General features: G+C 35.6%; 1 protein-coding gene across 4 annotated transcripts in view; it reads left to right on the forward strand.

Annotated features, from left to right (window-relative positions):
* Nucleotides 1-27,054, forward strand: part of KIF20B (kinesin family member 20B) — a 106,314-nt gene that overhangs the window by 50,190 nt on the left and 29,070 nt on the right. For all 4 annotated transcript variants that reach the window (XM_053585358.1, XM_053585360.1, XM_053585359.1 and 1 more), the window contains 6 exons: nucleotides 5,436-6,675; nucleotides 7,934-8,072; nucleotides 15,020-15,139; nucleotides 16,918-16,978; nucleotides 23,219-23,344; nucleotides 24,379-24,506. In XM_053585358.1, the coding sequence (XP_053441333.1) occupies nucleotides 5,436-6,675; nucleotides 7,934-8,072; nucleotides 15,020-15,139; nucleotides 16,918-16,978; nucleotides 23,219-23,344; nucleotides 24,379-24,506 (1,814 nt within the window). The remainder of the gene's footprint in view (nucleotides 1-5,435; nucleotides 6,676-7,933; nucleotides 8,073-15,019; nucleotides 15,140-16,917; nucleotides 16,979-23,218; nucleotides 23,345-24,378; nucleotides 24,507-27,054) is intronic.

A 27,054-nucleotide genomic window follows, 5' to 3' on the forward strand; every position in this document is an offset into this window, starting at 1 on the left:
ACAATATAACAAAGACACCTGTACTAGAATGTTTATTGCAGCCCAATTCATAATTGCTATGTCATGGAAGAAGCTCAAGTGCCCATTGACCCACGAATGAACTAGCAAATTGTGAATATCGTGTAGCCTTAAAGAAAGATGGAGACTTTATCTCTTTCATGTTTACTTGGATGGAGCTAGAAGATCTTCTTCTTAGCAAAGTATCTCAGGAATGGAAGAAAAAGTATTCAATGTACTCAGCCCTACTATGAAGCTAATTTATAGCTTTCATATGAAGGCTATCACCCAACTATAGCACAAGAATATGGGGAAAGGGCCAAGGGAGGGGTAGGGAGGTGGGAGGTTATGGTGGAGGGAGGGTAATCCGTGGGCCACACCTCCGGTTCATCTTAGAATTGGTACAGGTGAAACCTACTAAATGTCTACATACGATAACTAAGAAAATGCCATGAATACTACGTTGAACAGTTTGATGAGAATATTTCAGATTGTATATGAAACCAGGACATTGTACCCCTTGATTGCACTATTGTACACAGCTATGATTTAACAATAATAAAAAAAAAAATCCATTGGAGTGGCCAGCCATGGTGGTGGCTCATTCCCATAATCTTAGCACTCTGGGAGGATGAGTTGGGTGGATTCCTTGAGCTCAGGAGTTCAAAACTAGCCTGAACCAGAGGGAGACTCTGTCTCTAAAACTAGACAGGTGTTATTTTGGGTGTCTGTAGACCCAACTACTTGGGAGGCTGAGACAAGAGGATTGCTTGAGTCTAAGAGTTTGAGGTTGCTGTTAGCTATGACTCCATGGCACTCTGCCACAGGTGACAAAATGAGGCTCTGTTAAAAAAAAAATCTATAAGAGTAAGTGAGCAAGTTTGTTGTAAAAATCAAGAGGAGATAATCTTTAAGATTCCAGGATAGCTAAAGTCCTTTGAACAAACTGAGAATTTTGAGGAAATAAATTAGGAAAATGTAAACTGCGAACTTAAGAAAACCTTTAAAAATAAACTCAGCAGCTTTTAACAGAATACATCAAGGGTAATGCTGTAACTTTCCCTTTTTTGAGTCTAGAGAGGCAATATAAATTAGAGATAATAAAATTTTATCCAGTGAGTTTTTAAAATTAGTTCGTATTAAAGAAAAGAGATTTTGGAATCTCACAGTGAGATTGTATAATTACAGCTGCCTAAGACCAGACAACTGAATGAAGAAAAAGTACATGTATTATATTTGAAAAATAAAAACTTACAAATAAAGCTTTCTTTTTATATGTACGTACCACTGAGAGTAAAACTATATAAATTGTGTATGGGATAGGGAGCTGAAATTCTCATATAATACAGTGATTCTTGGGTGGGGGCAATATTTTCAGAGGGGAGAAACCATTGTTAGGAGATGGCCAGGAGATTTTTATTTATCACAAGGGGTTATAGGATTAAACATCTTGAAAACAGTTAATTAAAGTTGCTTCCCCTCCACATTGTATATAGTATCTGAAGGACCTTTCATAAATGTTTACTATGCTTTTCCTTTATTTTGCTTATAGCTTCAATTATAATAAGCATTTAGGAAGTAGCATTTATGATCTAAAAATGCTGCCTTTCTTATCAAACAGATTAAATACATGTGCTCCCATGAGCAGGCTAAAATTAGAGGGTTTGAATCTCATAACTGCGTGAGGCTTGTTTTGATTTTTGGCTCTTGTGAAACAATTGCATGTAGCAGTGTTGCTTCTTCAGGGCTTTGTAATGAAGCAAGCTGATCATATGTTAAGATCTCAAACATGTCGTAGAGGTGACTGTCTTCTTTTAGAAGTTTTCAAAGATAATGCCTAGAGCACTAATTCTCAAAGTTTTGTATGTAGCATAAGATGAAGACTTAACTAAATGAATATTTTGATATTTATTCCCCAGAATTTGCATTTTAATAAGCTCACTGGGTAATTCTGTTCAATAAAACTAGAAAATCACTGTTGAAAATAAATATTTAAGAAGAACATAAAATTTTAAACATAAATTTACAATGAAGTAACCAAGTTAATATAACTGGAATATGTCACATTCATGAATTTGTACATACATAGAACTAGAATAAATTATGTAAAAATTATTTTTAGAAAGATTATTTGTTTTCTGGTACAGTGATATGTCTCAGAGATAGAAAAGGAGAACATATGTGATATAGCTAAATTTCAAAAATAAGTCATTTATGTTTATTGTTTAAAATGAATCAGGCACAGGCAGTCTGCCATGAGCGAGTTTAAAATCTAGGAGGCAAATATATTTCAATAAAATAGAAAGATCTAAGATAGACAGGATAATATTGGGGCTCATTATAAAGAAAATTGTGCAATATGTAAATTGCAAATGAACTTTATGTCCACCCTGTATAGTATTTTTGTATTCACTGGAGAGATACTAACCTAAAGTAATGGGTTTCTTAATGAGGAAGATTTTAAGTTAAGTCTCCCTTATAACTGTCTGCTGCTCTTAAGGGCTAATAGTGCGACCTTTAGTCATGAAGAATTGGTCATGTATTTAGTAAGGATACCAAATAAAAATATAGGTGAATTCAATAGATGAATGTGAAGAAATGAAGAAAAAAAGTCAGATTCTTGTCTATTCTGAATTATTGTACTAGGATCTGAGATAATCATTTGTTATTGTATGAAAACATAAAAAGATAATGTGGGTGTAAAATTCTGTATCTAAAAATTTGAGAATTACATTTCAGGATTTAATCGTAGAATCTATGAGAGAAAAGCATATAAATTATACTGGGCACTTGTATGGGGTAGGGTGAATTATTTATCAAAGTGAACATTGAGAATTAAATTTTTAGCTAATAAAAGTTCCACTCTGGGCATGGTTTAGTATTTACCAACTATAATTGTTAAAGATCTTGTTCATAACATTTAGCGGGCCCAGGCTGGATTTGAACCTGCCAGCCCTGGTGTATGAGGCCAGGGCCCTAACGACTTGAGTATAGGCACTGAACCGACTCTGAATCCTATTATATAGAGTAAGGCAGTTAGAGATATCCTTATTCTAGAAGTGTAGATACTGAGTCTGAAAAAAAAGAGCTTTTAAGTAGCTGGACCCTCCTATATAGATTTTTAGGTCTTATTAATAATGAACTAGCCAAAACACAGTGTTCTCAGCTCATTTGTTATTTTGATTTTACAACTCTGAGATAGAAGTTATTATTAGGGCGGCGCCTGTGGCTCAGTCAGTAAGGGGCCGGCCCCATATACCGAGGGTGGCGGGTTCAAACCTGGCCCCGGCCAAACTGCAACCAAAAAATAGCCGGGTGTTGTGGCGGGCACCTGTAGTCCCAGCTACTCAGGAGGCTGAGGCAAGAGAATCGCTTAAGCCCAGGAGTTGGAGGTTGCTGTGAGCTGTGTGAGGCCACGGCACTCTACCAAGGGCCATAAAGTGAGACTCTGTCTCTACAAAAAAAAAAAAAAAGTTATTATTATTACTATTTCCATTTTACTTTTTCTTTTTTTAGAGATAGAGTCTCACTTTATCGCCCTTGGTAGAGTGTCGTGGCATCACAGCTCACAGCAACCTCCAACTCTTGGGCTTAGGCGATGCTGTTGCCTCAGCCTTCCAAGTAGCTGGGGCTATAGGCGCCTGCCACAATGCCCAGCTATTTTTTTTGTTGTTGTTGCAGTTGGGCTGGGGCTGGCTTCGAACCTGCCACCCTTGGTATATGGGGCCGGTGCCCTACCCACTGAGCCACAGGCACTGCCCCTATTTTACTTTTAAAAAAACAGTCATGATATAAAGCAGTTCATTAATGGTTATATAGCTAGTGAAGGTTAAAGCTATTATATGACTTCTCAGAATTTCAGCCATTTTTCCCCTAATATTGGCTATGAAAATTTAAAATACTCAGTTTGCCAATCGCAAGTATAGCAGAATCCATTGTACTTTAAAACTTTAAGTAAGGTACAGTGGCTCATGCCTATAATCTTAGCACTCTGGGAGGCCAAGGCAGGTACATCACTTGAGCTCAGGAGTTCAAGACTAGCCTGAGCAGGGGCAAGATCCCATTTCTACTAAAAATAGGAAAACTAGCCGGTCATTGTGGAGAGTGCCTATAGTCCCAGATATTCAGGAGGCTGAGGCAAGAGGATTGCTCAAGCCTAAGATTTTATAGTTGCTGTGAGCTATGATTCTGCGGAACTCTATCCAGGGTGACAGAGTGAGACTGTCTTATCTCCCTGTAACACCCCTCTCCCTGTTCCATATTATAATGATAATACAGGTTTGTGATCACAAATTTAGATAATATTGGAAGTTATATTAACTAGTAATCTTACTCGGGTACCTAACAACATTTTGACATACTTCCTTTGCTGACCTCTGTCTGCATTAACTTAAGAAACTATAATTTTTTGGAGACAGAGTCTCTCTATGTTGTCCTCAGTAGAGTGCGGTGGTGTCACGGCTCACAGCAACCTCATACTCTTGGGCTTACGCGGTTCTCTTGCCTTAGCCTCCCAAGCAGGTGGGACTATAGGTGCCCACCATAACGCCCTGCTATTTTTTGTTACAGTTGTTTAGCTGGCCTGGGTAGGTTCAAACCTGCCATCCTCAGTGTATATGGGTGGCACTGTAACTACTGTGCTATGGGCACCGAGCCAGGAACTATAATTTATACATAAATAGAATTGTACCACAAATGTTTTATGACCTATTTTTTCTTTTTCTCTTATCAGCAACTTATTATTTTTTTTACATATTATTTTTTTTTACAACTTATTATTTTTTTTACATTATTACGTTTTCATTTTTTTCTTCACAAAATTAAAAAGGCTTAAATTTTAATAACAGTAGCAATGTTTAAGGACTAGAAACAAAAACCTTGTAAAGAATGAATGCACATAAATACATTCAGAAAAGGAATCAGACAATTGTTACATCGAAATAATAATAATGCAAAGCAAGGAACATTCACATTATCAAATAAGAGTATGTCTATTATAGAATGCTTTGACTCTGAGATTCAGTATGGAGTCATCAGTTAAGTTTTTATCTTTTTAAGTCTCAAAAAATAGACAACTAATATTTATAAATAAAAGTAAAAGATAATTTCGAAAAACAGATCGTGCCAAATCTTATAGACAACAGAAAAAGAAGAAATACTTCAAAATCATTCTACTTGATCTGGGTACACCTGATACTAAAGTGGAGAAAATATATTATTGTAAAGGGGAAATTATAACCATATGTCACTTATAAATGTGGATGCAATATATTAATTTTTAATTCAACTTGTTGAAGTAATGTACTCAGCAACTTATTTGAACAGTTTTTTATTGAAAGTTTACTTTCATATGTTTTATGTTTGAATATTGGTTTATATGGTAATTTGGGGGTTTTATTAAGGTTTATCAGTTAATAATAGTTTTCTTGTTTTTAAAGGACTAATACGTATTAGTTCAACTATCACTGAAGGCCAAAAGAAAAGTGGACCAATGCAACAGAGCATTTCAGAAGACAGTGAAGACATTCAGGTTTTACCAGAAAGTTATAAAGGGCTGAAAACACTTTTACTCCTTGTTGAGAATGAACTTAAAAATGAAAAGGAAGAAAAATCAGAATTAAATAAACAGATTGTTACGCTGCAGCAGGAACTTTCTCTTTCTGAAAAAAAGAGTTTAACTTTAAGTATAGAGGTTCAACAAATTCAGTCAAATTATGATAGTGCAGTTGCTGAGTTACATGTACAGAAAGGTATAAATCAAGAACAGGAGGAAAAGATCATGAAGTTGTCAGAAGAGATAGAAACTGCAACAAGAAGCATTACAAATAATGTTTCACAAATAAAATTAATGCAAACAAAAATGGATGAACTACGTACTCTTGATTCAGTTTCTCAGATCTCAAACATAGATTTACTCAATCTCAGGCATCTGTCAAATGATTTTCAGGAAGATAATTTGCCAAATACACAGTTAGATCTTTTAGGTAATGATTACTTGGTGAGTAAGCAGGTTAAAGAACAATGTACTCAAGAACTCAGTAGGGAAAGTGCTTTCCACACTAGTATTGAAGCTATTTGGGAAAAATGCAAGGAGATTGTGAAGACCTCCTCAAAAAAAGATCATCAGATCCAGGAACTGGAACAACAAATTGAAAAATTAGAGGCAGAAGTAGAAGTCTATAAGGATGAAAATAATAGACTGAAAATAGAGGAGAGAGATCATAAAAATCAGAGTGACCTACTGAAAGAAAAAGAAAGTCTTATACAGCAGCTACAAGACAAATTACAAGAAAAAAACATCAATCTTGATGTTCAAGTGCAGAATGTTGTTGAAGGAAAGAGAGTACTTTCAGAACTTACCCAAGATGTTACTTGCTATAAGGCAAAAATAAAGGAACTTGAAACAATCTTAGAGTCTCAAAAAGATGAATGTAGGCATTCGGCCAAGTTAGAACATGATGTTTTGGAAAAGGAATCTATCATTTTAAAGCTGGAAAGAAATCTGAAGGAATTACAAGCTAATCTTCAGGATTCTATCAAAAACAACAAAGATTTAAGTGAAAAGGAAATCAAGTTGAAAGAAGAAATCGCACAATTAACAAATAATTTGCGAGACGTGAAGCATTCACTTCAATTAAAAGGAGAAGAAAAAGAGACCATCAGACAAGAAACAGAAAAGTAAGCTAAAAGTTATTTAAAATATTTAGAAATATGTAAAGCATTAATTTTGCTATGTACTCTGTTTCCCCAAAAATAAGACAGTGTCTTATTTTAAGGTGTGCTCCCAAAGATGTGGTAGGTCTTATTTTCAGGGGATGTCTTATCTTTCCTGTAAGTAGATCTTATTTTCGGTGAAACAGGGTAGTTTTTAAATGATTAGATTGTGGCCGGGCCTGTGGCTCATGCCTATAATCCTAGCACTTGGGAATGCCAAGCTGGTGGATTGCTTGAATTTAGGAGTTCAGACCAGCCTGAGCAAGAGCAAGAGCCCTGTCTCTAAAAATAGCCTAGCATTGGGGGCGGCGCCTGTGGCTCAGTCGGTAGGGCGCCGGCCCCATATGCCGAGGGTGGCGGGTTCAAACCGGTGGCGGATTCAAACCCGGCCCCGGCCAAACTGCAACCAAAAAATAGCCGGGCATTGTGGCAAGTGCCTGTAGTCCCAGCTGCTCGGGAGACTGAGGCAGGAGAATCGCTTAAGCCCTGGAGTTGGAGGTTGCTGTGAGCTGTGTGAGGCCACGCACTCTACCAAGGGCCATAAAGTGAGACTCTGTCTCTACAAAAAAAAATAGCCTAGCATTGTAGGGGGTACCTGTAGTCCCAGCTACTGGGGAGGCAGAGGCAAGAGGATCACTTGAGCCCAAGACTTTGAGGTTGCTGTGAGTTACGACACCATGGTACTCTACCAAGGGTGACAAAGTGAGACTCTGTCTCAAAAAAAAAAAAATTAGATTGTCACAGTTTAATGTGGTAAAATGTAGCATGTATGATTAGTGAAGAAGTTGAATTTTGTCTTAATAAATCATTCGAGCCATAAGTTATATGAAGAGATTGGCTTATAAAAATCACAGGAAACCACCTCTGAAAGATTCACTCATTCATGTTGAATTGACAAAATTTGTGAAAAGATAAAGTTTTATAAAATTGTTTTTATTATTTGTTTGTTTTTTGAGACAGAGTCTCACTTTGTAGCTGGGACTATAAGCGCCTTGCCACAGCGCTGGGCTATTTTTAGAGACAGATCTCTCTCTAGCTTAGGCTGGTCTCAAACCTGTGAGCTCAGGCAGTCCATCTGCCTCAGCCTACCAAAGTACTAGGATTACAGGTGTGAGTCACCAGGCCGGCATAATTTAGTAAAATTGTTTGTTACCAGTTCACACATATGATTCTAAGTGGTTAATGGAGCACCATTGTAGAAAAGTGGCTTGATGTTTTTTAGATTGAGAGAGGAGCTCTCTGCAAACTCTGCTCTTACCTGGAATCTAAAAGTGGATCTTCAGAGGAAGGAAGAAGATTATGCTGAGCTGAAAGAGAAACTGAGTGATGCCAAAAAGCAGATTGAGCAAGTACAGAAAGAGGTAGGTTATTTGAAAAGCTGTGTGACCAATTTAATATGATAGTTTTCCTTCTAAATCAAGTTTAAACAATAATCTTACGATTGAATAGAAGATTTATCAACTTCGTACTTTTTCTTAAAATGATGAGAACAGTTATTTCACAACAGAAAATTTAGCTAACTTAAACTGAAGAATGTGCAATATTAAGAAAAATAAATGCCTTTTGTGTAAAATGAGCATCTTGAAGGACTGCTCACTCTTAAGTCCTTCCTAAAAGGTAAAAAGCAATGTTTTTTTTTATACAGATAAAAGAGTATGAAGTATGATTTTTTGTAACAAGTTTTAATTTAATTTCAAAATAGGAATACCATCTCATGATTCCAAATTTGAAATATACCCAGATGTATTTGTGGGGAAAAATAATTTTTTCTATTTCTCCCAGCCATCAAGCTTCCCTTGAGGGCATCACATGTTACCAATTTCTTTTTTCTATGTAGTTCTTTCTTTTCCCTCTTTTTCTTTCCTTATCTTCCTATAAATAATTAAAACATCTTTGCAACACTTTTTTTATTTTTACTAAGTATTATCTCTTGGCTGTCATTCCATATTAGTTATTTAAAGAGCTTCCAAATGAACTTTTTTTTATGACTATATTTACCATTAGTTAATCAGTCTCTTATTCTTGGGCAGTTAAGATACTTCTTTCTCTTTTGCTGATTCAAATTATGTGGCATTGTCATTTTGAACATTTGTAAGTCTTTCTGTGGAATTTATGGGTCACTGGTTTGTACCACTTATAATTTTATTTTTTTTAATTGCGACAGAGTCTCACTATGCCACCCTCAGTCTCGCTATGTCAACCTCAAACTCCAGGGCTTAAGTGATTCTCTTGTCTCAGCCTCTCAAGTAGCTGGGACGACAGGCACCCACCGCAATGCCCGGGTATTTTTTTGTTGCAGTTGTCATTGTTTAGCAGGCCGGGGCTGGGTTCAAACCTACCAGCCTCAGTGTATCTGGCCAGCACCCTACTCACTGAGCTACAGCTGCCACCTGTACCATTTATAATTTTGATACTTATTACCCTCTTTAGATATTGTGGTGGTTTACACGCCACAACAATGTATGGGAATACAAGAATGTCCTTTTTTGTACCATTACCCACAAAATAGTATTTCACCATACCTTTTTTATCTTCATTAATTTGCCAGTTAAATATTATATTTGACTATAGTTCTAATTTTCATTTCTCTTATTATAAGTGAGCATCTTTTTGTTTAAAAGCGACTTATAATTTTTTGTCTATTCATATCCTTCGCCTTTTTATTTTGGGTTATTTTGTAAATTGTTTTGTGGAGATTAGCCCTTTGGGGATACGAATTCAAGATTTTTTCCTCTCGATTGCTATTTTCTTGATTTTGAATATGGGATTTTTTGGCCTTGTATCAAATTTTAGTTCTCATAAATTTAAATTTATAATTTTTTTCATGATTGTTAGGTTTTTGGTTTGTTTTTTTTCAAATTTTGGAATTTTATTTTATTTTTTTTGTTGCAGTTTGGCCAGGGCTGGGTTTGAATCCGCCATCCTCAGCATATGGGGCCAGCACCCTACTCACTGAGCCGCAGGCACCGCCCATGATTGTTAGGTTTTATATGGTACTTAAACCTTCTCTAAAGGCTGGAACACTCTTTAAAATTATTTTTTATTACTCTGAGTTAGTTACAAAAGAATATTTAGGCCAGCTGTGGTGGTCCACATTTATAATCCCAGCACCGTGGGAGGCCAATGCAGGAGGACTGGATTGCTAAATAGTATATTATATTGTTCCAAGACTTTAATTTTTCATGTCATATTCCTGAGATCTTATTTTGTATTATTGTAATTAATTATTTTCATGCTGGGTAGTAATTTCCTTGTGTGAATATGCCACATTAATTTTTCTGTTCTCTTGATAACCATTTAGATTGTTTTTATTTTATTTTTGGCCCTTAGAAGCAGTGTTAATATCTTTTAATCTACAGGCCCTTTGTACACATGTGTGAATTTATACACTAAGGGAGGAATTACAGGATCAGAGGATATAAATGGGTATTTCATAGTGATTTTAATTTGTATTCTTCTTGCTGCTAGTGAAGCATAGCATCTATGCATATTTCTGTTGGCTATTTTCCTATTCTAGTTTCTGCTATATGAAGTCATTTATTCAGACTTTTTTTTTTTTCCGAGACAGAGTCTTACTATGTTGCCCTCAGTAGAGTGCTGTGGCCTCGCAGCTCCCTGCAACCTCCAAATCTTGGGCTTAAGTGATTCTCTTACAGCAACCTCCCAAGTAGCAGGGACTACAGGTGCCTGCCACAACACCCAGCTATTTTTTTTGTTGTTACAGTTGTTGTTTGGCCCAGGCCGGGTTCCAACCCGCCACCCTTGGTGCATGTAGGTAGATCCACTGTGCTATGGGCACCGAGCCATTTGTTCAGATTTTTTTTTTTTTAAATATGTTAATCCCTTAGTATATGGTTATTTTTATTATCATTTTTAATTCTTTGTCACTTAAACATGGTGCAGATATCTTCTAGTTCTCCTGTTTTTTAATAATTGAAGTTTTTTTATTGGTATAAATTTATGGGGTACAAATGTAAATTTGTTACATTGATACATTGAATAGTGGTGAAGGCAGGGCTTTTAGTATATCCATCACTGGAGTAAAATACATTGTATTCATTGAGTAATTTCTCATCTACTCCTTTTTCACCTCCCACTGTTCTGAGTTTCTGGTGTCTACTTCCATGGGTACATGTCATTTTAGTTCTCACTTGTAAGTGAGATGATATGGTGTTTGTCCTTCTGTGTCTGAGTTATTTCATTTAAGATAATGGTCTCCATTTTCATCCATCCATGTTGCTCCAGTAGACATGATTTCATTCCATTTTTATGGCTAAAATAGCATTCCATTATGTTTGTGTGCTACCTTTTCTTTATTCAGTGACAATATACGTTTTGAACAGTTCTTTTTTAACAATTCTTTTGAAACTCATTCTGCAAATTTCCTCATCCAAAAGCCAGAATCAATCAGTGCTTCACTTACGTTGAAGATTTTTTTTACTTGCTTTTGTCATCTCCATGCTACTTTTTTGCTAGTTCCTCAGTGCATTTAAAAACAAAAACAATTATCCAGCATTTTTTTGTGTTTTCAACAGGATTGTTTTGTTTCTTCTAAGCTACTTAAAATCAGAGTTTTAGAATAATTTGTCATTTTTAATGTAAGAAAATTGCCACAATAATATAGCATAATGTAGATTAAAAATTAATGAAAATATAGGAACATTTTGATTATAGGGTATTTTCAAAGCTCTTTCTGTTACATTTAGTAATATCTTATACTGAATATATATTCATAACAAGGAAAATATAATAAAGTTTTTCATTGATGGAAGAAAACTACAAACAATGCCACCATAAGTAAAATTCAAAGTCCATGTCGTTTCTGATAATTATACTCACTGTTTACAGACCACATCACAACTATTTCAAAGATAGATTAGATTATAAATAGTAATGATGATCTAAACTATAAGGCAACTGAACATTTTTAGTAAAATAAGCAAGTTAAAGTCTGGGTAGCATAATTTGAAAAAGCACTTACTTGTCACTCAGAGGACTTGGAGTCCTTGCTTCAAGGCATGTAAGTTTTTGTTTCCTCCCTCATTCAGTATAAATTGCTTACCTTTGGGTTAGTTTAGATTCTGAGTTTGTAAAATAAATTCCCAATGAGATTCAGGTTTTAAAACCCCAGGATCAAGAGTTTCTATAGATGGTAGACGAGCCTGAAAGTTTTATAAATCCTTGGCAAATGACAGGTGTATAGATTAAATTCTCCCAAATATAAACTGGTTTATAATCCTGGTAATCCATCCTTAATTCTGTATTCCTTATTTACTATATTCCTTTCACTTAGCTAAATAGTCCAGAGGGAACTTTGGGTTTATATTCCTATTATCATTCCACTTATTCTTTATAGTATTTGTAACTAAACAAATAGGGAAATAAGCATTAGGATATACGTAGAGAGAGCCTTTACACATTCTTCAGTTCTGTTAGATCAAGTATGAGCTGGGCCTGTGCCAACTGATTCTGAAATCTAGTCCATTTCTCTTAACTTTGCTACAGAATAGGGGAATGTACCATTCCTTAATCACGTCTGATCTGTTTTTAAAAATAGTGCTTTTAATTTTAGATTATCTTAATATAGGTTGTTTATTTCTTTTTTTTTTTGGGCCAGGGCTGGGTTTGAACCCACCACCTCCGGCATAGGGGACCGGCACCCTACTCCTTGAGCCACAGGCGCCGCCCTAGGTTGTTTATTTCTGAAATGATTCCTTAATGACAGTTGTTGGAGTATAGAACTTTCTGGCTTAAGATAATATTTCTGAGTACCATGGTTGTCAATAAGCATTTTTAAGGATGATTTAATTGACTTTTGTTTGTGTGGCAAACATAAACAAAAGTCAATTAGTTCTTTACAAAATACCTTCTTTGTCCAGTTCAATTTTTTTTTCTTGTGATATGCTATTAGCAAGCATTTGAAATAAATGACAATCTCATTTTGTTTGTTTTATTTTGTTTTTTTAGAGACAGTCTCACTCTGTAGCCCTGGGTAGAGTGTCCTGGCTTCATAGCTCACAGCAATCTCAAACTCTTGCCTCAGCCTCCTAAGTAGCTGATGTCTACTTGGTGTCTGCCACTACGCCCAGCTAGTTTTTCTGTTTTTAGTAGAGATGGGGTCTTGCTTTTGCTCGGGCTGGGTTCAAACTCCTGAGCTTAAGTAATCCAGGAGACCTTGGGCTCCCAAAGTCCTAGGATGACAGACATGAGCCACCACACCCACCCTCATTTGTCTCATTTTAAAATATGACTAATTTTGACAGTATTATCAGTGTTGTTCTACACCTTTTCATAGACATTTTACAAAATATATGTCAACAACTACTATATATACTGGTATAATTTTAATTAAAAGGATCAACTATTAGTATTGCTTTTTTTTTTTTTTTCTTTTAAGAGAACCACCAGCTCTTGGGTTTAGGCAATTCTCTTGCCTCAGCCTCCTGAGTAGCTGGGACCATTGTGCCCACCACAATGCCCGGCTATTTTTTTTTGTTGCAGTTTGGCTGGGGCCAGGTTTGAACCCACCACCCTCTGTATATAGGACTGGTGCCCTACTCACTGAGGTATAGGCGCCGCCCATTAGTATTGCTTTTTAATTTATTATATTTCTCAGTCTTCACATCACTGTTGATAGAGGTATCTCTTTTTAAGCAATGTTTTACTATGTAGATGACTAATATTACTGTAATGTGTGTAATGGATATTAAGAGTTTTTTGTTTCTCAAATAATGTGTAGTGCCAATACTAATAACAATAATAATAATAAATGTAGCAACTTAATCTGGGCCAGTTACTATTCTGAGTTGACATATATCATTTAATTTTCATGTAATATTGGGCATAGGCACTGTTATCAATTTAGATTTTATGAATAAGGAAATAGATGTTGGATTGGGAGATACAGTAGTCTCCCCTTATCTGTAGTTTTACTTCCCCCAGTTGCCCAGGTCAACTCCCAGGTGCTCTGAAAATATTAAAGTGAAAATTTCAGAAATAAGTAATTCATAAATTTTAAATTATGGGCCGTTCTGAGTAGTGTGCCACCCTGCCCTGTCCTACTTGGGATGGGAATCCTCCCTTTGTCCAGCATAGCTGTATGCTACTTGCCTATTAGTCACTTAGTGTAACTTAGCTGTCAGTTATCAGAGTGATTGTCACAGTATTACAGTGCTTGTGTTCAAATAACTCTCATTTTAAAGAGCCTACTCCAGAATGTAAGAATCCCTAAAACTACACCACTCTGTATTATGGCATTTCCATGCTTTTTATAGGGTGTGGGAGGAGTATCTTTTAATTTCCTTTAGATTTTGAGATTTCTTGGGGGTGTGAAAATGGGGTTGTGGCAGTATATCTCCGCAAAACAATAGAAGAGAACATAATCTTGCTAGTTGGATGATTTCCCCCTGGAAATCTTGACAAGACACATTGAATGGATGGCAACCGGTAATAAAGATGTATATAGATTGCCTTTTTTTAAAGTGAGGATTTGGATTTGTAATATTAGTCTATAATGCCTTTTATTTCTATAAGTTTGTTGGATTTGTTAACCAGTAATGCCAAAAATCAATTGACCTTTACTTGCATGGGTAACTTTTGATGTTATAATTGTTCCATTTTCATTCCCTATGTGTCATTGTTAGCTTTTAAAGTGTATTATTGGATTATGTCACTAAATGATTTTTGAAAATATGAGCCATCATTTTGCACTCATAGAATCTCTTAATTTTGTCTATGGCAGTTACTTTGCTAATACATGCAGGTGTTACAGTGAATCTTTATTGAGAGGACTTACAGAGTTTGAGATTCTTAAAATAACGTAAGAAGAAAATGAGCCCTTATTATGCATTCACCATTGGAGTATTAAGACATTTTCTAGGCCAGGCTCTGTGGCTCACGCCTATAATCCTAACACTCTGGGAGGCTGAGAGGAGTGGATTGTTTAGGCTCACAGGTTTAAGGCCACCCTGAGCAAAAAGCAAGAACCCCCATCTCTAATAAAAATTGAAAAACTGAGGCAACAGAATCGCTTGAGCCCAAGAGTTGGAGGTTGCTGTGAACGATGACACCACGGCACTCTACCCAGGGTGATAGCTTGAGAGTCTGTCTCAAAAAAAAAAAAAAAAAAAAAAGAAAAGACATTTTCTGATAATTTAAAGCTGTATCATGTAGTATATTAGAAACTATGATATTTCTAGCGGGCTTTAAAGGACATGAATTTTTGAATAAGTAGTTATGAATTTTAAATAACAAAAAGCAGTTTATACTTTTAAAAAATTTAATTTGTTTTATAAACATTACTTTTTAGGTATCTGTAATGCGTGATCAGGAGAAATTACTGAGGATTAAAATTAATGAACTGGAAAAAAAGAAAAACCAATGTTCTCAGGAACTAGATATGAAACAGCGAACCATTCAGCAACTCAAGGTATAGTTTTGTTTCTAAAGATGGCTTAAGTGCATTCTGTTGGTATATTTTAGTGCCTAATATGTGTAAATTAATTTTTAATAACAATGTTATTTTGATCTTTTCTGGAATCTAAAAATAAATTACTTTAAGTCAAAAGTGACTTGATTCTAACAATGAGTATGGGAAAGAAAAAATAAAAACTTTACAATGGAGAAACCTAGCAGATTAACTAAGTTTTCAGGAATAGCATTACTAGTAATTAATCATAATAATGCTATGTACCTGATGATTTGATGTGGCAAGAAGGGCATATCCCATCCCCGCTGTCATATTGTTCCCCCAAATTCACAACCTCAGTCTGTTGATGAAAAAACATGAGACAAACCCAAATTGAGCATGTTCCATATAATACCTGACCAGTGTAAAGTGTCGAAGTTGTGAAAGGCAAGGAAAGATTGAGGAAGGAACTATCACAGACTGGAGGAAACTAAGGAGACCTGTTGACTAATGCTGTGTTATATCCTGGATGGGATCCCAGAACAGAAAAAGGACAGCAGTGGAAAAACTGGTGAATGGTGGTGAAGTCTATAGTTAATTAATAGTATGCTGATGTTAATTTCTCAATTTCTGATAATTATATCATGGTAATGTGATATGTTAACATTTGAGGAAGCTGACAGGATGTTATTGAACTAAATTTGCATCCCTTGTAGATCTAAAATTTCAAAATAAATAGTAAAAAAAATGTGTAGGTCTTACAACAAATTCTTTTTAAAATGACGCTTGAAAATCAAAATCCCTTCATTATATATAAATGGTTATGTTTTATTGGCATTAGTTAAATGGATGAAACAACAATAATAAAATTCAGAGATATCCAGGATCTAAAATGATTCATTCTAAGACTTATAAAATGAGGAGATAGTAGTGGTGAAGTTAGATAAGATAGGGAGTGAAGTTTGGATTATATAACAGGTTAAAACTAGAATTGTTGGATTTCTAGGCCTGTAATTTAATAATCATTAACTAATTATTTATTTATAATTATTATAAATAATCATGACTCTTGTTACCTTGCTTTTTTCAAATCTTGCAGTTACTTTGTAGGTACAGGGGATGGAAGGCTCTAGTTTTTCTGCATTTTGAGGTTACTGACAGGGAACTTTTTTTTTTTGTAGAGACAGAGTCTCACTATACCGCCCTCGGTACAGTGCCGTGGTGTCACACGGCTCACAGCAACCTCTAACTCTTGGGCTTACGCGATTCTCTTGCCTCAGCCTCCCAAGCAGCTGGGACTACAGGCGCCCGCCACAACACCCAACTATTTCTTTGTTGCAGTTTGGCCGGGGCTGGGTTTGAACCCGCCACCCTCGGCATATGGGGCCGGTGCCCTACTCACTGAGCCACAGGCGACGCCCTCCTGACAGGGAACTTTTATGATTTTCTTTCTTTCTCCTATGTAAAATATATAGCAGGCCTACATTTTCTTTTGTTTCTGCTTTTTGTGGTATGTGAGAAACATTTACCTACAGTGTGGAATAAGTAAAATAACTGAGTCATAACTTAGATGAAAAGTATAAAGTTTGTTTTTTTTTCTTATTACCATTCTCACCCTACCTTTTTCTACAAGGTGAACTTGGAAGCTTGAGACTGATAGACTTTTAGGAGACTGATTTCAAGCCGATTGAGCTCTGTTTTCAAAACCTACTATTAAATACTATTCTGTATTTAAAAAAAAATATTATTCTGTATTTAAGTTACATTTGCATCTAATTCATGTTCTTTTCATTTTATAGGAGCAGTTAAATAATCAGAAAGTAGAAGAAGTCATGCAGCAGTATCAGAAAGTGTGCAACGGTCAGGAATAAATTAATACTTCTAGTACCAAAATGACTGCAATATAGGGAGTTGCAATAACAATTGATTAACATTTTCCTTTGAAATTTTTAAAGTGAAGTGAGAGCAACATAAGATACAACTTTATCAAAAGAGAAAAGCAGTGCTTCTAATTTTTCAACTTAAAATTTATTCTTAGAGAAATGAAAAAGTAAAAAATATTTAGTTAAAGCAACATTGATTTCTTAGTAATGGCTGGTGTGGTTTGTGAAAAATAAAATTAGTCAAAGTTATAAAGGTCATGTGAGTGGAATAGATCTGGAAAAAATGGTGTAAAAAATACAATTCAAGTAAAATATTTTAAAAATAAAGTAATGTATTTCTAAAAAGATTTTAAAACCACTTAATATATGATGCCCCATGATCATATTGATGTACACAGCTATGATTTAATAAAAAAAATAAAAAAAAAAACAAATCCAGCCTTGTCCAAAAACTGCAAATAATAATAATAATAATAAACAAATAAATACCTTGCACCCCCACTTCAAAGGGGTCAAGAGACTTTGTGGCTTATGCCCGCTTTTGACTTGAGAGCCCAATAAAGGACCCTTGCTCAATTTGGGGGAAAAAAAAAAAAAAAACCACTTAATACTTTAGATTTAAATCTGAGTTGCTGAATTATGCTTTTCTTACTCAAATTGTATTGATTTGTTATTTGAAATATTATAAAATTACTTTTATTGATGATATGTGCATATTTCTATTATAAGTATACCAACTATTCCCTCCCACACTAACCCCCTAACTTCTTAGTTATGTAAGTAGTAGAGTTGGGATTTGAACCTAGGTCTGCTTTACTCTTAAGTTTCTGACTCTCTTTACTAATTTATGTTATCTGTACTTGGCCAACAAGAGAACGGGTAAGACTGCCAGATTTTTACTTATTTAGATGGACTTGCACATTGGTGGAGTTAACTTTGATGAATAACTTGAATGTGCAAAAACATCTCTGCACATAGTCCTATTTTCTTCTGCCTTTTTTTTTTTTTTGAGACAGAGTCTCACTTTGTCACCCTCGGTAGAGTGATGGCATCATAGCTCACAGCAACCTCAAGCTCTTGGGCTCAAGTGATTCTCTTGCCTCAGCCTCCTGTGTAGCTGGGACTATAGGCGCCTGCCACAATGCCTGGCTATTTTTTAGAGTTGGGGGTCTCACACTTGCTCAGGATGGTTTCAAACCGGTGAGCTCAGGCAGTCCACCTGCCTTGGCCTCTCAGAGTGCTAGGATTATAGGTGTGAGCCACTATGCCGGTCTTCTCTTCTGCCTTTCTTAGAGCTTTGTCACTTTAACATTTCTTATTCCCATAGTTTTTTAAGGTTCTCCTTTATGTTGGTGCCTTTGTTATTATTAGAAAATCTAGACAGATCTTGGTCTTTCTCAAAAAGTCTGCTCTTGGACCAAGATGCTTATAGTTTTGATCATATTTTAATTTTTCCTTTCTTTGCCAAATATGGAGAAGTGTGGCATAGGTCCATCGTGACTTACATCTTTTCCATGTTCCCAAGTCCCTTGTAACCTATGTAATTTCAAGTTGATTAGCTTTTTGCAATCCCTGCTTTGCTTTTTATACTATTTTGATGTTTATTGTCCACTCTCCTTTTCCTCATTTTTAAAAAGTAGTATTTATTTTTTGTAAAGTGTAGTTTTTCTAAACACAATGTAGTATGTAGCTTCTTCCCTCTTTCTGAAACTCTCTTATCTCAGCCACTCTAGCAACTTTCCTGATTAAGGAATCTTCTTTATTCTCTTTATTTTCTTCATTGAGTGTTCATTCCCTCTTATAATTTTAGCTATGCATAAGACATTTCTTTACAAACAAAAAAACCTTTCTGGGCTCTGTAGATCATGTGTCCACACTGAGTTCAGCATTGGTGTGGGGTCTGCGAGGTTACCTAAAGAGGGGTGAACCAGCTGAGGTCAGAATTTGAGCAAGTCAAACTCCATGCTGATCAGTAATGGGATTGTGCCTGTAAATAGCACTTCAGCCTGGGCAACATAGCGAGATTGTCTCTTTAAAAAAAAGAAAAGTGAAACTATATTTTCAACTCTTAAGGTTTTCCCTTGTTTCTAAATTTCTATTTAAAGAGTGAATGTCTACAAAAGGTGATTTAAGAAAAATACTGAATGTCTTTTATTAGCCATCTTTAATATTATTTTCTAAAAAATGGGGATATAATATACACAACATAAAATTCACTCTTCAGAAATACACAGCAAGGACCCTTATTATTCTATTCACAAGGATGTACCACTGTCAGTCATCATTACCTAATTCCAGAACATTTTTGTTACTTTAAAAAGAGAAGCCCCGTACCCGTTAGCAGTCTCATCTCATTTACCATTTCCCTCCAGCTCCTGGCAGCCACTAATCTACTTTCTGTCTCTATCAATTTGTCTGTTGTAGGCGTTTTACTTCTAGTGTTGTTTTTCACTTACAATATTGTTTTCAAGTTTTATTCTTCTTGGGTGTATCAGTGCTTTATTAGTTATTAAGGCTGACCAATAATCCATTGTATGGATGTACCACATTTTTTAAATGCATCAGTTGATGGACATTCAGGTTATATCCACTTTTTGGCTTTCCTGAACATTTGTGTGCTAGTTCATAGATAAACATGTTTTTAATTTTCTTGGGAATGGTAAATAAGTGCTGCATATTGAGCACTTGATTAGTACTGTATTTTTGCCATGTATAAGATGCTCCCATGAATAATGGGCACCTATGTTTTTGGCGCGAACTTTCAGGAAAAAAATCTTTCATTTTAATTAATTAATTCAAACTTTTTTTTTTTTTTTTTTTTTTTTGAGACAGAGTCTCAGTGCTGTGGTGTCACGGCTCACAGCAACCTCAAACTCTTGGGCTCAAGCGATTCTCCTGCCTCAGCTTCCTCAGCTTCCCGAGTATCTGGGACCACAGGTGCCCACCACAACACTCAGCCATGTTTTGGTTCCAGTTGTCATTGTTGTTCAGCAGGCCCGGGCTGGGCTTGAACCCTCCACCTTCAGTGTATGTGGCTATTTCTACTCACTGAGCTATGGGTGCTGAGCCTAATTCAGACTTTTTTTTTGTTTATACTTAGGTACTTGTTTTTTGAATCATAAAAGAATTTTAGCATTTATATTGTTTTCTAGAGTTACACTTCTTTTTATTTTCTTTTATTGTTGGGGATTCATTGAGGGTACAAGAAACCAGGTTACACTGATTGCATTTGTTAGGTAAAGTCCTTTATGTAATTGTGTCTTGCCCCTAAAAGGTGTGTCACACACCGAGACCCTCCACCCTTTCCCTCTCTCTGCTCTTCCCTTCTTCTAGGCCCCTCCCTCCTTCCCTCTCTCTGCTCTTCCTTTTCCCCAGCCCCCTCCCTTCTTCTCTCTCCTTCTGCTCTCCCCTTCCCCCAACCCCCACTGTGTACTAGGTCATTAATTGTCCTCATATCAAAATTGAGTACATAGGATTCATGCTTCTCCATTCTTGTAAATGGTTTACTAAGATTAATGTGTTTAGAGTTACACTTCTAATGCCTAAGCATAAATAAAAGACTTAAAAACATTTTATGTAGATACAGAATTAGTACTATCTATGTATAATGCACATGCTTATTTTTCCCTTAAAAAGTTTGGGCAAAAAAGGGCATACATGGCAAAATATAGTACTTGTTTATGCTAGTCATTTATTTCACTATGATACCACAGAGCTATCTTTAGATATATCTTTAGATAGCTATGATGAAATATCTATCTTAGCCTTCATTACTTTGCTTGATTTTCTGTTTTATTTGTTGTGTATATTGGGGGTCCTTTCCTGAAATAAAATGTAAATTAATGGAGACTGTCGCTAGTAAAATAATTTCATTTACTGCTCTAGATTGCTACCTTTCAAATAATAGGTGGATAGCTAGCTATTAGTGAGGTTATCATTGGTGTCCTAGACCTTTTCTTAATTGGTAACTAAATGTGTGATTTTTTTTTTTTCTACTAGTAAGTTTGAAATCAAAATACAGATGGGGGGAAATTCATTGAATAAAATTACTTTTTGCTTTGTAAAACGTGCTACCATATCTAATGTACACCCATGATTTTTGCCCAAACTTTCAGGAAAATTTCACCTCTTGAGAAAGTGGCTGAGTCTTGGCCTAAAGAGATACACTGGGCTAGCACTCGCCTAGTAAAAGTGTAGATTGTACTGCCCTCCTTCAGCTGCCCATTCTGTGAAGGCTGCCCCTTCCTCTCTCCCTGGAGCCCTTCCACCCCACCACCCTGGCGACTGTGGCTGAGGTGGCCACAAGTGTGGTTGGCAAGGTGGGAGCTTCTCAGGCTGTACAGCCTGTAGGCAGTCGGGTGGGTCCCTGGGGCCTATGTGGGGCTCCTAGTCCCCTTCATGCATCCAGCTCTTCCATAATCCCTCATCGTGGTGCTTGGCAGTGGCCACTTGAGTCCTCTCCCAGTGGATCGTAGATCTTCCTGTACTGGAACCTCTTGCACTTGGCAGACTCAGGCAGGAGGGCATGACTACCCCAGGAGGCTCACTGAGCTCTCTTGCCGCAGAGCCATAGTATTGGTATACTACGTACAATGCACGTCCTTATTTCTCCCTTAAAAATTCAGGCAAAAAGTGCACAGTATATGTGGTATAGTTAGTTGTATAATCTGACAGTACTTGCAGATCACACTTTTAGGAAAGGTTTATATGATAATATCAAGAAATGTCTTTCTATTTTAATCGCTCTCCTGGCAGCTGATATCAATGGGCTGAAGTACTAAAAACTGCTCATATAATTTTTTTCTTGTTGTTTTGTTATTTTAAGCTTGCTTTATGTGCACTTTGATTGAGCCATCTTTGGTAGTTGTGTCACTAAAAGCCCAGTCTGAGGTTGAGCTGTGAATTTATAGCTATGTCACCTCTGACACCAGTAATGGTTTTGGTAGTAGTTTTCTGAAATCCTTGCTACCATGTGCTGTCACCAGAAATAACCTTTCCTATTTATCTGTTTCTTGCTTGCTTACAAGTCATTACTGCAGAAATTTTTGAAGAGCTAGGGCCTTCCAAAAGTCATTTCTGAGTAGCTTGTTTTAAAAACACTAGAACAAAATATCTGACTTTGAATATTTTTTCTTGAAGTGGTAATTACTTGAGTTTTTTTATAAAGTTCATATTGGAATTAGGCCTCTTTTAGTTTTAGGAGGTAAAAGTTTAGTTTTGGTTTGAGAATATTAATAGTGAAAATAAGTGTTTTGCCAAATAACATTTTTTTCTAAATCCTAAGATTTGTGTTTATTAATAGTAATAGTTTAATGATATTGGAAATTGTTAAAAAGGTTCCTTTTCCATTTATTCACTTACTTTTTATAATCATTCAAGCATCCCTCGGTACTTCAGGTCTGTGTCTATGTATCTATATCTACATCTGTGTCTACATAGTGTCCCACAGGTTGTACATGAAGTCTCTATACATAGAGAAAGGGGAATTGTAGCTAACTGTACCTTTACTTACAAAATATTTGTTATAAAATTTTAAGAAATACTTTGAAAATATTCTCTATGTGTTGGCTAGCTCTTTGTAAAATTTCCTAAGACTATTTTGTAAATAAAGGTATTTTTAGTTATACTTTCCCATTTTTCCTATGGATGGTGATTTTTATGGATAACCTGTGTGTATCTGTTTTTTTTTTTTTTTTTTTTTTGAGACAAGGTCTCACTCTGTTGTCCAGGCTAGAGTATAATGGTATGATCACAGCTTACTGCCACCTCAAACTCCTTCTCAAGTGATCCTTCTGCCTCAGCTCCCCAGGTACAGGAGCTACACCTGTACAGGAACTACAGGAGCACACCACATGTCCAGCTAATTTTTATTTTTTTCTTTTTTTTGTAGAGACAGGCTCTCACTCTTTCTCAGGATGGTCTTGAACTCCTGACCTCAAGCAGTCCTCCCACCTTTGCTACCAGAGAGTTAGGATGATAGGCGTGAGTTGCCATGTCTGTCCCCAAATCTACATTTAGTGCTCCACATATCCAGTACTGTTCTAGGCATTGAGCATTCAGCAGTGACTAACTCAAAGTTTCTGCCTATCTGGACCTTATATTCTATTATAGTTAATAAAAAATGTATTTTAATGTTAGAAGGACTTAAGAAAAATTGGATATCTATATATTTTTTTAATTTTCTCTATTTTTTTCTCTAATGTTCTTAAATTTTTAGATCTAAGTGTTAAAGAGAAAATAATTGAAGACATGCGAATGACACTGGAAGAACAAGAACAAACTCAGGTAGAACAAGATCGAATGCTTGAGGCTAAATTAGAGGAAGTAGAAAGGCTGGCCACAGGTAAAACAAAAATTAGTTATATTTCTCAGAATAGAAACATACTCTTTGATTTTATTTTCCTAGATTTCTTCCCTTTTTAAAGTAGCATAATAATTTATAATAGACAAGCATTTGGTGTGTTTTTTGAATGTCTTACCACTTGTTATTTTCTAACTGTGACAAAAACTTTTATGGAAGTAAAGTTCCATGCAGTAAAGAAGGAGTAAGGACACTCCAGTAATTACTTATAAATTGCAAGTTATGGAAGATAATTTCCCATGTTCCAAAGATGTTAAGAATAAACTTTCAGTAGAGTTTCATCTCTGTCAAGCTTTTAGCATTATCTTACATGTTTATCTCAATAAACACTCGGACGTTATTGCCTTCATAATGCCATCAGAGCTCTTTCAACAGTATGTGGAGAGATATGACATTTATTTACTAATAAGAAGACTATGTGTGATTCTTGTAGAAAGGACAAGAAATTTTGAATTAGAAATTACCTATGTCATTTTGTATATAACCTTGGCAGCAGGATACTTGGGTTGACTCAACTTAATTTTCCTCATCTGTAGCATGTGGCTAATGATAATAATGCCATGTATAATATGGTAGATTATTGTTAGGAAGATCATATGAGATGATAAACATAAGAGCACTTTGTAAACCTTGAAACTATTTTGATGGGTGAAATTTTATTGGTGGTGATAATGAAGAGGAGGAAAAGGAGGAATGCGTGTCAATTCCTACTTTTCTAGCCACTTTTAGGGACATGTTACAGCTTTTTTTTTTTTTTTTTCTGAGAACTACATGAAGTTTCCTATGTAATTAATAAGGTTTATTTGCATTTATACTATATACTCTGCACACTGTTCATTAGGTTCCTGAGAGAGTTTTACAGTTCTTCTTCACTAAGAATTTGGTAAGAACTCTTAGATGTTTAGCTGGTTCCATCTTGGTCTTCTGATTTGTATCTGTATCTCCTGTCACATACATCTTTACATGGTCTAACTTTTGCGTATGTTTTTAAAAATAATTTTATGTCTTCAAATCAGAATTGGAAGAATGGAAGGCAAAATGTAAAGATCTGGACATCAAAAGTAATCAAAGGTCAAATAAAGAACTTGAGGACAACACTGAGGTACTTAGTGAAAAACTCAGTAATCTTCAAGATGAGTTACAGGTATGATTTTATCTGTATATCTGTCTGTCTTTCTATATATGTATGTATGTATCCATCTATAGCTTCATTATAGTTCTAGTGAAAGGAGAATTTTAGTACTTACGTTTTGTATTAGATATGAGTTAAATAATACCTGATAAACATTAACATGTAGATACAGTTTTTCAGTGCACATCAAAATGATGTGGGGAGGAAATTACAGACTATCTAGTGCCAATGAAAATGCAGTGATTGGGTCCTCAATATAATATTTTGTATACTTAATTTCTTTTTTTTTGTGAGACAGAGTCTCTCTTTGTTGCCTTTGGTAAAGTGCCATGTCATAGCTTATAGCACCCTCAAAGTTTTGGGCTCAAGCAATCGTCTTGCTTCAGTTTTTCATTTTTAGTAGAGACGGGGCCTCACTCTTGCTCGGGCTTGTCTCAAACTCATGAGCTCAAGTAATCCACCTGCCTCAGCCTCCCAGGGTGCTAGGATTATAGGCATGAGCCATCATAGCCATTCCATATATATTTAATTCTTAAAGCCCCACTTCTAATGTCTTTGTACCCATTTTTCTACTCCTTAAACTTTTTACTCATCAACTGCTGTAGGGGAGAAGAAGACTGTCAGGAGCCTTATTTTGATAACTGTACATAGAATAATCTGTTCCAAGTTTAATTATTCAATTGGAATAGAATTATATGTTCTATTACTGGAACATTGAAGTACACATGAAGCCATATTGTATAGCTAATATATTCTCTTTTGCATTTATATATTTTTTCTTTGTTCAGCTTTAATATACTTTGTGTAGAATACAACGTATGGGGGATTCATTTTTTTCATGAGATTTTCCGTGTACTATTTAAAATTCTGTACATTTTATCAGAAGGGGCATTCATAATTGTGGCTTTAGGACTGAAGGAAACATAATAATGGTTTTGGAAATTTGGCTTTATCTAAATTCTTTTCTTTTTTTTTTTTTTTTTGGCCGGGGCTGGGTTTGAACCCGCCACCTCCGGCATATGGGACTGGCGCCCTACTCACTGAGCCACAAGCGCCACCCTATCTAAATTATTTTCATAATTCAGGCTACATATAATCAGATACTGAAAACAAATACAAAATGTTAATTTCCCTTTGTAATAGCTAATTATATATTCTAGAATTTACCTTTTCCATTTGTAAAACTTAAAAAACCACTAGCATAGAAAATAGTGATTAATTTTCACATAAATTGGTTTTAATTTTGATCAAAGTATACTACTTAAACATTAATTCTTAACATGTCAATATGTTGTTTAGGATATTGTATCCTCATTTACAAGTGACATGTTTGTAATTTCTCCCTTATAATAATATATTTTCTACAACTGTAATATCAAGTGTACATATTTGAAGTAAATGATTTTGATGTATTTCTTCTTTTTTTATTGTCTGCAAGATTTAGTGTGATCTGTTTTTTGAAGTTATTTTTTACTTTTATTTGTAAATATTATCTATTTTTTAAATTTTATTATTATTTTTTATTGTTAAAACATAGCTATGTACATTAATGCAATCAAGGGGTACAATGTGCTGGTTTCATATACAATATGAAATATTCTCATCAAACTGTTCAACGTAGCCTTCATGGCATTTTCTTAGTTATTGTATGTAGACATTTGTATTCTGCATTTAGTAGGTTTCGCCTATACCCATTCTAAGATGCACCATAGGTGTGGCCCCACCCATTACCCTCCCCTCACCCTAACCTCCCCACTCCCTTCCCCTTCCTTGGCCCTTTCCTCATAGTCTTATGCTATAGTTGGGTTATAGCCTTCCTGTGAAAGCTATAATTTAGCTTCATAGTAGGGCTGAGTACATTGGATAGTTTTTCTTCCACTCCTGAGATACTTTGCTAAGAAGAATATGTTCCAGCTCCATCCATGTAACCATGAAAGAGGTAAAGTCTCCATCTTTCTTTAAGGCTACATAATATTCCATGGTATACATGTACCACAATTTGCTAGTCCATTCATAGGTCGATGGGCACTTGGGCTTCTTCCATGACGTAGCAATTATGAATTGGGCTTCAATAAACATTCTGGTACAGATGTCTTTGTTATATTGTGATTTTTGGTCTTCTGGGTATAAATCTAGTAAAGGAATTATATGATTGAATGGCAGGTCTATTTTTAGGTCCTAAGTATTCTCCAAACATCCTTCCAGAAGGAACGTATTAGTGTGTATTCCCACCAGCAGTGTAGAAGTGTGCCTTTTCTCCACATCCACGCCAGCATCTCTGGTTTTGGGATTTTGTTATGTAGGCTACTCTTACTGGGGTTAGGTGATATCTCAAAGTAGTTTTGATTTGCATTTCTCTGATGATTAAGGATGATGAGCTTTTTTTCATGTGTCTATAGATCGCGCGTCTGTCTTCTTTAGAGAAGTTTCTCTTCCTTGCCCACCCTGAGATGGGATCACGTGTTCTTTTCTTGCTAATACGTTTGAGTTCTCTGTGGATTCTGGTTATTAGACCTTTATCGGAGGTATAACCTGCAAATGTTTTCTCCCATTCTGAGGG

Source organism: Nycticebus coucang, chromosome 3 (genome assembly GCF_027406575.1).
Source record: "Nycticebus coucang isolate mNycCou1 chromosome 3, mNycCou1.pri, whole genome shotgun sequence".
NCBI classification, from domain to species: Eukaryota; Metazoa; Chordata; class Mammalia; order Primates; family Lorisidae; genus Nycticebus; species Nycticebus coucang.